At 48.9% G+C, this 14166-nt stretch overlaps 1 protein-coding gene across 1 annotated transcript; it reads left to right on the forward strand.

Moving 5' to 3' along the window:
- The first annotated feature begins 3391 nt into the window (after positions 1 to 3391).
- Positions 3392 to 6214, forward strand: HTR1A (5-hydroxytryptamine receptor 1A). The gene has a single exon (XM_035100937.3). The coding sequence runs from the start codon at positions 4056 to 4058 to the stop codon at positions 5376 to 5378; it is 1323 nt and encodes a 440-aa protein (XP_034956828.3). The 5' UTR covers positions 3392 to 4055; the 3' UTR covers positions 5379 to 6214.
- Positions 6215 to 14166: the final 7952 nt, after the last annotated feature.

The following is a 14166-nucleotide window of genomic DNA, read 5'->3' on the forward strand; positions in this document are numbered from 1 at the left end:
CACTGGCTCTTTTATTGATCACCAGCTGGCCCGGCCATGCGTTGCTGTGGCTCATCCCTGTGATTTCCCCCCCACCCTGTCCTGATCCATGACGTATCCTGTCCCTCCCTCCCCATAGCTGCCAAGTTATCCCTTTTTTAAAGGGATTTCCCCTTATGCTGAATAGGCTTCCTCGTGAGAAAAGGAAAAACTTGGCAGCTATGTCCCTCCCCCCGGGACATCCCTGTGATTGGCCCCTCCATGTCCCGACCCATGAGCTATCCTGTTCCCTCCCACCCCCGGCTCATCCCTGTGATTCTCCACACCCAGTCCCGATCCATGACGTATCCCACCCCCTCCCCCAACCCCCACCCAGACGAGTCCCCACTTCCATTCAGCCTAGTCTGTAAAGGCGAGCCAAGGTCCTGTGGAGAGGGAAGGTTTTCTATCTGCAGTACTAGTGTAGCCACTACTAGAGGGCGAAGTTTTGTAACCTGGTTCTTTTCCCAGCATGCTCGACAGGGTCTCCTAGCTGACTTTTTAGGTCCTAAAAATGGGGTTTTAGCTTGCGCAAGTGTGATATTTGTATACCCCATGTAGCTAGGAACACTCACATAGTGGCATGTGACATTGTGTCCAAATTTCATCGCTATCGCTCAAGCGGTTTCGGTGAAAAGTGGAAACCAACGGACATGGCCAGTTTACATTTATATATATAGAGATTGTGTGACCCAACTAATTCAGTTCAAAAGTTCTAGGACAAAACGATTCATTTACTCTATTGGAAGTTGGAAGAGCTTAGAAAAACAGCTGCACAGTCATCCACGTACAGCCAGATTGACAATGACTTTCTGGTGCGATTGCACACCCAGAAACGATATACTGTAAACTCTTTAGCTGCTATACAAGTCACTATTCCTTATGGGAAATTTCAGCGGACATACAATTCTTTGGTTTGGGGTCCTTTTTCATTTAAGTTCACTGAAAATCTTTGTTAGCTGCAATTAAAAAGTACCTGGTGACCGTATGCCTTCCCATGTGCTTATATTATAAAGTGTTGGTGAAAGCTAAGAATCAGTTCCAGAACCTTTCCAGGGAGTTTAGTGGTAAATCATTTGCTCTGTCTGCAGAAATTTCCAGGTTCATTTCCTAGCATTTCCAGATAGGGCTGGGAGGGGAGGGGGGCACCCGTGCCTGAAACCCTAGATAGTAGCTGCCAGTCAGTGTAGACAATACTGAGATAGATGGGAAGACTCAGTATAAGGCAGCTTCCTGTGTCCTTTTCAATGCCAAAGCACCCCCCCTTAAACCTGAGGTGCTAGCTAAGAAAGGAGTACCTCTGCAGAGCACTTTTTCCTAGCTGCTTAATAACAGCTACCTTTAAAGATCACCTGCAATTAGGAGTGGGGTCTTTCAAAGCAGATAGCGTGACTTATATCCAGCCTTTGTGCTCCATCATTTTGGAACTGAACTGCTGCCTTTTATGGCTTCCCCCACTCCAAGCATTCCAAACCCCGTTCGAGCCTTTGTGGTTAGGCGAAATAAAAGGGCTAATTGTAACCTCCAGGCAAGTGCGCCCACACACCGACACTCCGCTGTTCTGAAACACCAGGGCGGTCCGATTTACCTGTCTGTGAAATGGTAGCGACAAAAGTTCAAGAAAAAAGGAGAGGAGGGAGAGAATAAAAGACGGAGCGTTCGAGTACATTTCGCTTCAAGGTGCCCAAGCGATGCCTTCCCCCGCACCTTCCCCCGCCCCCGCGCGCTGACCCGAGGTGGGCAAAGGCGACGTGGAGCTTCAGGGACTTTTCGGGCAGATGCATTCAAACGACCCGGAGCCTTTTGCAGCGGGGAAGCAGCTGCCCACAGGCGCGCCGAAACGTGGCCGTCCTCTGCCTACTATCTGGGGAGGATTTCCGAGTCTCCCAGCGCAAGTACGCGAGCTGAACAGGCGAAGCCCGGAGTGGCGCGCCTGCAGGTGGCGACAAATGCCCTTGAAGCTCAGTGCTGTCCAGGGTGCTGAAGTACTGGCGCTCGCCAGCCGGCGCCGAGACGGACTTCGTCGCCTCTGCTGCCGCGAGGAAGGCGGGGAGGGGAGCAGGGATGCCCATCCGCCGCCGCACCTTCTTTGCAAAGCGCCCAATTCCAGCTAGGGGAGGAAGGGGGATCCCTTCCCTACGGTTCTCGCAAGCCTCGCCAGTCACCCTCCGCTGCTTCCCCGGGCAAAGCGCTCCAACTGAAACGAAGCGAAATGAGCGACGGGAAGCTCAGTTCAGCGGTTCTCGCTGCTTTTCCTCGTCAAGCACAAGCCCCCGCCAGTTCCTCCGGGTCGCCTCCGGCCAAGACGAAGCTCAGTCTCCACTGCCTCTTTGGCACTCCTGGCTGGGTAGACGTGAGGGCGCACCTACAGGGACTGGGTTTTCAAGGGGAAGGGGGTTGACGCGCGGCGAAGTAGTCCCAGCAACACCACTATAACTTTTGCTCTTTTTAACGATTCTCGCCTGCTGTTGGGGTTTGCGATGTGGGCGAGGAGCAGGAGGCGATTTGCGTTGCTTGTAGGGGGTTCCCCTTCCTTTAGAGAATTTGTCTGTTCTAGTTTCCGACATGTGTATGGATCATGTGTGAATGTGTGTTGGGGTGGGGAGGAGAGAATGTGTCCTATCGGTGCTCCCCGCCCCATTCCTTATTCTCCTATGGCTGCTAAGGCACCCAATGAATGCTGCCCCAGATTCCATTGGCGAAAAGGACCATCAACACAGAGTCCCATGCCATCCGGGGAGAAGCACCCACTAACACGCACGAGGTGTCTATGTGGGTGGGCGTTGTGTGTGTGTGTGTGTGTGTGTGTGTGGAGGGGCGAGGAGCGGAGAAGTGAAAGGGAGGGGCCGAGGGGGGAGGAGGGAGGAGGAAATAAACCCGAGAGGAGGAGAATTGGGGGGAGGGGGGGCAACAAAATGCTGAAGACGAGAGATCTCAGCAGTACTTGGCAATGGAGAAGTGAAAAGAAGGAGGGAAAGGAGGAGAGGAGAGGAGCCGGGGTTAGACTCAAAGGCTGAAAGAGGAGCAAAGAAGCCGACGGGTGACAAGGAGAAGACGAAGGGGAGGGCTGGCAGCAGGCAGCGAGGACTACAAAAAGTGTGTGTGTGTGTGTGTGTGTGGACGGGGGAAGAGCGGCTGCAGAAAGATAGCAGCAACAGCGAGGGCTAGAGAAGGGGAGAAGAAGCGAGGGAGAAGGCGGGAGAGGGCAGACAAGGGAGGAAGAAGAGAAGAAGTGGGGCAGAAAGAAAAGGGATATACATTAATAAATAAATGGGAGCCAGGCATAAGGAAATAAATAAATAAATAAATAAAGGAGGCAAAGAAGTCGAGGAGGGAGCCCAAGAGGCAGCGGCAGGAAGAGGAGCAGGAGAGAGAGAGAGAGAGAGAGAGAGAGAGAGAGAGAGAGAGAGAGAGAGAGAGAGAGAGAGAGAGAGAGAGAGAGAGAGAGAGAGAGAGAGAGAGAGAGAGAGAGAGAGAGAGAGGACGGTGAGAGCGACGGGAGGCTGCGAGAAGCCAAGCTCAGCAAGTGAGTGACGGGGGGGATGTGGCAGGGAGGATAAGAAGCGGCGGGCAAGAGCCGGAGAGAAGCAGAGAGACTTTGAGAAGGAAGGGCGAGGAAGAGGAAGCAGGAGAGCCAGCCCAGCAGCAAGTGGGGGCCACCGGAGGGTTGAGCGGCGGCGGCGGCGGGAGGGGGCAGTGGCAGCAGCAGCAGCAACGAAGCTAGAGAGGAGGTGCTCGGCACTGCTCCCAGGAATGCCTAGCCGAGGAGGAACAGCAGGAGGAGGAGGAACAGGAGATGCAGCCGGTGTGCTGGGACTGGCGCTTGCCCGAGGCGCTGCCTGGCTTTAGCCCGCCGAGGGGTGCGTGAGTCCCGCCAGCCGCCGCCTCTCTCCGCCCGTCCCGTCGGGGGGCCATGGTGGTGCTGACCCTCTGGAAGCGCTGCTGCCCCCCGCCGCTGCCGCCGCCGCCGCCGGAGTGAAGGCGCTGCCTCCCCGGCCCCCCTCGCCCCCCGCTCCTCCCTCCGGCTCCCTTCCGCCATGGAAATGCCCAACAGCACGACGGCGGCCAACGGCAGCCAGCCGACTAGCCCGGCGCCCGCGGCCACCCTGGGTTACCAGCTGGGCACGTCGGTGGTGCTGGGCGCGCTGATCCTGTTCGCCGTGGTGGGCAACGCGTGCGTCATCGCCGCCATCGCCCTGGAGCGCACCTTGCAGACTGTGGCGAACTACCTGATCGGCTCCCTGGCCGTCACGGACTTGATGGTGTCGGTGCTTGTGCTGCCCATGGCCGCCCTGTACCAGGTGCTGGGCAAGTGGACGCTGGGCCAGGTGACGTGCGACATCTTCAACTCTCTCGACGTGCTGTGCTGCACCTCGTCCATCCTGCACCTGTGCGCCATCGCCCTGGACCGCTACTGGGCCATCACAGACCCCATCGACTACGTCAACAAGCGGACGCCCCGTCGGGCCGCCGTGCTGATCAGCCTGACCTGGCTGATCGGCTTCCTCATCTCCATCCCGCCCATGCTGGGCTGGCGGACCCCAGAGGACAGGGCCGACCCCAACGCGTGCACCATCAGCAAGGACCCCGGCTACACCATCTACTCCACCTTCGGCGCCTTCTACATCCCGCTGCTGCTCATGCTGGTCCTCTATGGTCGCATCTTCAAGGCGGCGCGCTTCAGGATCCGCAAGACCGTCAAGAAAGCAGACAAAAAGCAGCAGCAGCAGCACGAGGACTCGGAGAAGGTGACCGACACCTGCCTATCGGCCTCGCCGTCCAGCGGGGAGTCCAAGCGGAGCAACGGGGGTCCCCAGCAGCAGGCCAAAAGCTGGAAAAGCGCCGTCGAGCCCAAAAGGCCCGAGGGCCCCTGCGTCAATGGGGCCCTCCGGCTGGGAGAGGACGGCCCGGTGGCTGCCTTGGAAATCCTCGAGGTCAAGCCGTCGAACTGCACGAAAAGCCACCTGCCCCTGCCCAACAATCACCACCACCACCACCATCACCACCACCACCCTCCCCAAGGTGGCTCGGGGGCGGCCACGCCATCGACAGAGCGCAAGAACGAGCCCAAGAACGCTGAGGCCAAGCGCAAGATGGCCCTGGCCCGGGAGAGGAAGACGGTCAAGACTCTGGGCATCATCATGGGCACCTTCATCCTGTGCTGGCTGCCCTTCTTCATCGTGGCGCTGGTCTTGCCCTTGTGCGGCTCGGGCTGCTACATGCCGGACTGGCTAGGCGCCGTCATCAACTGGCTAGGCTACTCCAACTCGCTCCTCAACCCGGTCATCTATGCCTACTTCAACAAAGATTTCCAAAGTGCTTTTAAGAAGATCATCAAGTGCAAATTTTGCACGCAGTGACTGGAGCGCAGGGAGGGACAGCACACACACAGAAAGACGCTTTTTGGGGGGTGAAGTGGGGTGAAGTGGGGGTGGGTGGGAGACGGGTAGGGTAGGCACTGGGTGTGTGGGTCTTATCCTGCCTCCACCTCACCTCTTCATGAACTCCCCTCCCCCCAGGCATCTCCTTCTACCATGGATGCTTTGCAGACATCTGGTGCCCTGTAATGCCGTCGGGGATGGGCCATCTCACCTCTTCTGCGCCATTTTCATTGGGCACTGATGGCTCTTTTATTTTCGGGAGAGGAGGAGAGGAGGGCGGGGAGCGTCGCCTGGACCTCCCCTTCCCCATTTGGGACGCTCGAATGGAGGCTGCCCTGTGCCTTGGGTCCCAATACAGACCGGGGCCCAAAGCCAACCGCTCTCGCCCAGCAGTGTTGCTCATCCGGCGCCCTCGGGGGTCCCTTTTCTGAACTCCTGCTTCAACACCGCGAGGCGGCTCAGGAAGGTAGGAGCGTCCCTTGGAAGCCTGACAGTCTCGTTTGTTGTTGCTCCCGGCCTCGACTCCTTCTCAGAGTTTCCTCCTTACTCCAAACTGCATAGAAACAATCCGATCTAGGGGAGTTGATCTAGGATTTTGAGGGTGTGTGTTTGCGTGTGGGGGTGGTAGGATGGGCTGCAGACCTGGAGACTAACCGACCACCGACAAACAAACAAACAAACAAACAAACAAACAAACAAACAAACAGGGTATCTGCCCGAATTGAAACCACACAATAAAACCATCCTATGCATAACAACGTAAATCTCGTCTGTTTTCTCTCCTTCGCTCGCTCCCCACACGCCCCCCCCCAAAACCCCATTGGATTTATTTATTTATATTATTTTAAAGAAGAAGCTAAAAACTTCTTTGCTTCTTTTAAGACCGAGTAAGTACGAACTCTGAAAGGGAGCGAAGCAACCAAGCCAACTGGAGCGGCTTCCAGGTGGTCGCTGGCTCGGGCAAAGTGCATTTCGGTGGGGTGGGAAAGGAGGGAGGGAGGGAGGGAGGGAGCCAAGTGGATCCGCAATCCTTTAAGTGACTTGCTAACTCATCGGTCTGTGCCATGTATTGTAGAGAGCGCTCTTCTGCTTATATGTTGTCAGCCCTTTCTATGTCCAGGACTCCCGCGAAAGGGCAAGCCACGCTACGCATGTTTACTCGGAAGTAAGTCCTACCGAGCTCAATGCTCGCAAGGAAGCCTGCGGTCCTTGGCACGCTTGGGTGGGAGGGGAGCGGAGAAAAGAGCCATTGGTTGAGGCGAGATGTACTTCAAAGTAAAAACGTTCATCGGATCGGGCCGCCGTTAAGGCTTGAAATGGTGGGAAACACACCTCTTATGAAAGATTTAGCAAACGAGGAGATAGTTTTAATCGGTGTTTAAAGCTCTAGAGGCAAGCTTCCGGCCCACACTGAACTTCCTGCAGCAGACAAACCGATGTGGTAGGATTAACTTGATGTTTACATAGCTTTCGGTTGAGTCCCGCTAGGTTTTACTCAAAGCAGATTCGCTGAAATGAATGTTTGGGGTGCCCGTTATTTTCGGTGGGTTTACTCTGAGTAGAACTAGCATGGTATTCAACCCTTATCAGGACAAATAAGTAGTGAAATGCTTAATGCAGGCTGCGTTCATTAGATAAAAAATAAAGCCTCCTTGATAAAGATGCAAATTAGAAACAGTTGTTCCAGGGACAAAATAGCTTCTGATGGATATGGCCAGAGGTGTCCTTTGGAAGCAGAACAAAGACAGTTCTGACTGGAGTCTCCCACAATGCTTGGAAAAGTGAAAATAAAGAAGGCAGTCCTAGCAATCATAAATTATTAGCAAATGCTTGCAACATTTGGTCCAGATAAATATATGGTCTCAGTTGAGTATTGCTCTTTCTTGTTTGGGATCAACACGTGAGACTGGGAATTCTTAATTTTATGAAGGTGATGCCCTTAACTTACCCTGCTGGCTTCAAGCCTCTAGACACTTACTCCCAAGTAGACACATTGTCTGCAGAGTAGGTGAATGAGTGAGCTGTATGCCCAGAGAGTGAGCAAAGAAGTTAAAAGATTGCTCATGAGATAGCAAAAGTCCATAAATCAAATGAAATGTGTAATATAATGCAATTACATATTATTTAAATGTCCCATCACAGAAACGTGGCCACAGACTGAGTTTATTTGCATGCATGTCTGCATATAAAAAATCCCTCATGTCTAATAAACTTTGCTGAAAGTTACAATGCAGGTACTGTACTGACTGCACTTCACAAGCCCAAGGATGTGGTTTGTGGATTGCAGACTGTAGAAAACTGTCACTCTGCTTTTTTATTTTATTTGAAAAGAGCTTTTTAAATTCCCACTAAAGATTAGTAGGTGTAAAGGGCATATATTAGCAGAGGCAGCAAGAGATCTCCTAACTCCTCCCACAATGACTTTGATTCATAATTAATCCTTCATTCTAATCATCTGTTCTCTTGTTGAAGATTAATGAAGAGAGGCAAGTTTTACCCCCCCCCCCAAAGTTCTGTGCATTCCATCATTGATATGAATGGAACTTGTGCCAGACCATGGGAAGTGCTCTCAAATCCTCCACAGGAGTTTGCACAAAGGTATGTCTGGCGTCTTGTGCACCACACAGCTGTAAAAATAGCCATAGCAGCTGTAAATAAATAAAATGACAGCTTAAACTCATGAGCAACCATGTTAGAGTGCCCAGTGCCTCAGTCCCTTGAGCACATGACTGGAAAATGCATTGTGTTGCTTCCAAGGAGTGAGATTTTCTGACAAGTCATGGACCGTAGAACATAATGGACATCAGCTGCAACAAGCCTAAGCACATATACAGTACATAGAAGTCATGGGCATTTCTATGTAAAACTTGCTTCCACCGGAAAGCTTTTGGAATACTTCTTATGAAGAGATAATAAACCTAGGGGGAAAAGTCTTGTCAGAATTCATTAGCAGCACAGATTTTTAAAGGTTGGATTCATAAGGAGACTAGATTTGTGTTGGTTCAGTTCCTTGGGCTTCACCAAGAAAAACACACATGGATATATCCCTGAAGGGTAACTCCAGAAGACTAGGTTATAATAGAAACAAAATGTGAGTCATTCATTGTGAAGGACCCAGATATATTCTCTGAAAGCTATGCTTCTGTTACAGGGATCCAGTATCCAATTTCCACTGCTCTTCAACTGAACTATTGTTATTGGTAGGATCCCAACAGTGCATCCATTGATATTTTTTATTATTGTGTAGAATGTGGCAGCGTCAATGTTGCAGGCACATATTGGAGAGCGTCTGTGACGTCATCAGTCACAAGTGGCACAACTCTTCCACATGGCTGCTTCAATTCCATGTACGTCCAATTTAACAAATTATAATTATCATTAATCGTCCAGTTAGAGATGGGAAATCTGCAACCCTCCAGATATTGTTGGACTTAAACTCCCATCAGCTTCAGCCAGTGTGGACAATGGTCAGGGATAAGGAGAGTTGGAGTCTAAAAGCCTCTGGAGGGCTGCAGGTTCTCCATCCTTGCTTTATATGTGGAGCAGGGCGATATTTGTGTAGCTCTAAAAAAAAACACCACTCCCAGAATTTCTCAGGACTGAAGCCTACGTCTGTATTTTTTAATATATAAAAAAACAGCAATATTGTTGTTCCCCTAGAGCAAGATTATTTTTTGAAGCCAAGCTACTTTAATCTTGACCCAATATCAAGCTATTACTTTTGAGTCAGTCCTTGCTGAACAATTTAACACAGGCTAAAATCCATATCTAGAATACAGTTTGTCTGCTAATTATTTAAGTCTAAAATCCTAAACACGCTTACTAGGGAGTAAGTCTCACTGAACACAGTGGGACTTCCTTCCAAGTAAACATGCAGAAGAATGCACTTTTCCATATGGGGCTAAAAGTAACACCAATGGCATATGAACGGGACATAATTTCAAGTGAAGTCTATCAATGTTTTAAGCATATTTACACAGAACTGAGTTCACGGAAATCTTATGGGGGCATGCTACTATGAAAGTGGAGTGTTACTGCCTAAGAATCATATTTGCATTTAAGAGTTTTAATACCTATGGGTTGATGTACACATTACATCTTTATTGTATAGAGACAATTCCCAGGTAGTTAACAAAAGTGTTCTCCATCATTTCAAGGGTGCTTTTGCAGCCAGTGCACTGATTGGGCAGTTGATACACTTTACAGCAAAGGGATATTTAGGTTGTAGTGGATCTTGCAAATTTTGCAATTCTTCTTTGGCGATCACTCATAGCCAAGAAGATTGTCTTCCATAAACACAGTTTTAACAATAAGTCCGTAAGTGACTGTGGAGGCCAATTCTGGATCCACACGTCCTTCCACAGTGGGGACATTGGTTTCCGGGCAGGAGTTGATCACGGTCTGAATGAGCTAATGTTATATTTATACTAAATGCCCATATAATTAGAGCTGGAAGCAAAGGTTGTGATTCATGACCATTTTTAAAAAAAATCTCATTCATTTATTTTATAATAATAATAATAATAATAATAATAATAATAATAATAATAATAATAAATGTGCACCCTACCCCTGAGACTATTCCATTGTAATTATCCAACCTCCCAAAATTTCATCATCTCTTGCGATAGTTTGACTCCTTTCCATTTTAACAGTACAAATTCTACAAATACCTTCCATATCTCCTAAAAATCATTTCTCCTGCATATGGGACCGCTTATTCTTGAACATGGCAGCTGAAGTCACTTTGAAGGCTCAGTGACAGTACCAGTTCAAGATATTTCTCAAGGGCCAATACTTGACAAAGATGCCAATTCTCTCCTTCATCTATAACCTGCCTTCTCCGTAGTGCCACCTGAGGCAGGTTACTTCACCCTGTTGCATAGCAGGGGCTGGACCTGCTATGTGAATACCTTGACATTGCTCCAGAGCAACTGGCATGTAGGGTTTAGTCTTTTACATGAGTTACTTTGAAAAGATTTATACCCCACCATCTCCCAGGACTCACGGTGCCTCACAACAGCTTTACATATATGCATGTCCTGCCTCCATGGGACTCAAAGCTTTAGGCGCTTAAACAAACAAGTAACTAAAGGAAGCCAAAACAATGAAAAGCCCCCTTTTACGGCAGGGTTGGGGAAACCGTTGCCAGCCCAAGGGCTGCATTGTCTTCTGGGCAACACTTTGAGCACCACATGCTGGTGATGGATGGGGCCAAAGGCAAAAGTTGGCAGGGCAACATATGTGAATTTTACCTATGTACACTAGGCTGGTTTCTATGCACAGCAAGAAAGACGCATTATCCAAATTCAAGGATACATTGATGTGAGACAGAAACACTAAATGAGGGTGCAAAGCATGGAAGATGATGGTTGTGACCTGGGGAGAAGGATGGTGGTGAGAGTCTTAAGAGCCTGGAGGAGCACATTTCCCCTCCCTGCCTCCCCGATGTTCCCCACCCCTGTTTTAGAAAAATTCACACACAAAAAGCAGTTAATGTAAACCAGTTAGCAAGGAGCAAGTCACATTCAATTCCCTGGAAACTTACAAATAAACAGAAGTCGAGTCAGGTTGCATAAGATTTCATTCCAACCCTTTCCTGCTATTTCTTGCCTTCCAAATTTCCCCAGCCCCTCCTATTACACATAGTTCACCTGACTGGCTTGTCCCTTTCAATGTAATCCTGACCTAAATGAAATCCATTGACATCAGCAGTGTCAATAAGCATGGATAAAATTACCCCAAGTCCCGTGAAAATCCATTTTGAAAATGAATTTTGTTTCCTTGGCTTCAAGCCCGAGCACTCTGGCTTGGAAAGATGTTCTATAGAAATCCACCAGACCTGTTTCCAAATATATGTGTTTACAATCCAGGTACAGATCTCTCAGGTGCTGTTAAAATGTCAACCTTGTTATCTAGAGCCTGAAAACAATTTGTATGAAAAGAGATACGTATGTGTTTGGGGTCAGTTTTCCAGCACTTAAAAGCTACCACAAAGAAGACAGAGAACACTGAGGGACGTGTATGGTGAGATATCTTAACATGCCGTAGTATAAACAAATGTTAGGTGTTAGGACTCACTTCCTGACTGCAAGATCAGTTGGGCATATTATTGAGAGTATTTTACTCTGGAATGATCCTCCACCTGGATGGGTTAAGGAAGGTATGTGTTGTCTTGAGGGAGATGGGTTTAGAGTAGATGATCCTTGAGGTCCTTTCCAGAATCAGAACTCATAGGGAGGTGACAGAATGCCCATTTTGCACAGCACCCCCTATCTTCATACAGGGTATGGATTGTGACCTAGTCTAACGTTCCCAACTCCTGGTTTGACAGGGATGCTAATTTTGCACTATGAAATAGTCTGAAACCTTTGTGAAGTTCATCCATGATCTCATGCTTGAGCCAAAGACAGAGAAAGAGGTGATTGTCCTGCTTAGTTTGATACAGTTTGTGCTATCTAGCGATAAAGGGAATGTTTATTCTGTGATTCATGTGAATGTATATGTCCACTCATGAACTGATGCTACTACATCCTGTGTTCAATGACGTTGATAATTTTAATATGTTCTATAAATAGTCTAATTTTCTGATTAAAATGGACTGCATTTTCTCAATTAAAGTGATCTTTGATCTCACTTTCCCCTCTTTCTTTGATCAACACGTTCTTGAATTTCTGGTCTTTGAAAATGAAGTTGAGGTCCCCACAACATTGCAAAAGGCGAACACACAAGAATTAGCAAGTGTTGCTGATATAGCCATATTACAGCAACAGACACAACTTGTACACAGGGATGCAGGAAATTTGTTAGCCATACATATATAAACAACATTTCAGGGGGCTTTACAAATTAATTCATTGGCTCTGTGTTACTGGTGGGTGATATTTGTTGAAACAAGAAGTTCCCTATGCATGAGTAGTGATGATGATGATGACGACGATTAATTGAAAAATATGCATCATTTATCTGTGTAGGTGTGGAACTGTTTGCATCTGCAAATTTGTTGGTTCCTACTTTCCCAGCCAGTGTGGTGTACTGGTTAAGAGTGGTAGGCTCGTAATCTGGTGAACCGGGTTCGCGTCTCCGCTCCTCCACATGCAGCTGCTGGGTGACCTTGGACTAGTCACACTTCTCTGAAGTCTCTCACTACTCCTTCGGGTAGTGATAAAGCGGGGTATCAAATCCAAACTCTTCTTCTTCTTCCTCTTCCCTTCCTTCCTGTAACTCCGTGACAGAGAGTGTGGTTTGCATGCAGTGGGTCCCAGGTTTAATCACTGGCATCTCCATCTAAAACTGGGAAAAGACTTGCATCTGAAATCATGAAGAGTCACTGCATGTCAGTGTAGTCGGTAGTGAGCTCAGCACAAGGCAGTTTCCTATGTTCCTTTCTCTTTCCTGGTATAAAACACTAGATACTTTCTAAATGTAGTTATGTCGGCTTATAATGCTGGATTAGAGCTGGATTTATTTTAGTGGAAGATTAAATGGGATAACAAATGGGCTGTATTTCTTGTTTCCCCTAAATATCACATGGTCAGAAGCTGGAGGTGATCTAGTGAAGCATAGGGTGCTCAGAGCTGCTTGTTATTTTGCACACTGAGAGGACCTAGATCTGGCTATGTATGAGTATCACCTACTGGAATAGACAGGACATTGCCATAAAGCTGTTCTTATACTATATTCTGATTTTACTGCCCAGTTTAATGAGAACTTGAGGATCACAGGGGAAGGACTAGGGCCAAATCTAGTCCAAGGGCTGGATGCATCTAGATAATAGCACTAGTGGAAGCCAGTGTAACACGACCCACAAACACAATGGGGATTCTCCTCTCCTCATCCGTGCCCCCTAATTCACTCTAGAGGGTCAGGAGAATCCCCAGAACAGGGCAAGGGTGGAAGAGAGATGATATTTCATCAGGCAAGTAGAGATGCCAGTGCCGATGGAGTGATCTCCTTAGCACTACTTCAAATTCCACCCCAGGTCACATCTTGGATCACACACTGTCCTCTGGAGGAAGCTACAAATGATGTTGTTTCTGCAGAGATGTTGTAGGCTAGAACTAGAGTGTGGTAGGATCTGCCTCCCTGGAGGAGCTGGCTGGTTATTTAAAGGGCTCTTACCTTGTTTCGTAGGGACACTGGTGGCGCTGTGGGTTAAACCACAGAGCCTAGGGCTTCCCGATCAGAAGGTCAGCAGTTCGAATCTCCGCGACGGGATGAGCTCCCATTGCTTGGTCCCTGCTCCTGCCAACCTAGCAGTTCGAAAGCACGTCAAAGTGCAGGTAAATAGGTACCGCTCCGGCGGGAAGGTAAACGGCGTTTCCATGTGCTGCTCTGGTTTGCCAGAAGTGGCTTAGTCATGCTGGCCCCATGACCCGGAAGCTGTACACCTGCTCCCTCGGCCAGTAAAGTGAGATGAGTGCCGCAACCCCAGAGTCATCTGTGACTGGACCTAATGGTTAGGGGTCTCTTTATCTTTGCTTTTTTACCTTGTTTTGTAGCCTTTGCCTTCTGCAGGGCTGGGGAGACAATTCATGGGACTCATTCTCTGAGTTAGAGGATGGTGGCAGGGCTGTGCCCTCTGACATGCTCATGGTTGTCTTCTCAAAGAAGGCATCTGAACCTTGTCCTCATCAGAGTCCTCTGCCATACACTGCAAGTTCCCTGTGTTGTGGGTCATGATGGTTGCCTCTCTTTCTTATTACTCCTTTCAGGGAGATGTATCACAAAATGGAAGGAATAATCAGTCTAGATCTCTTTTATATGC

This window comes from Zootoca vivipara, chromosome 10 (assembly GCF_965207765.1).
Source record: "Zootoca vivipara chromosome 10, rZooViv2.hap1.1, whole genome shotgun sequence".
NCBI classification, from domain to species: Eukaryota; Metazoa; Chordata; class Lepidosauria; order Squamata; family Lacertidae; genus Zootoca; species Zootoca vivipara.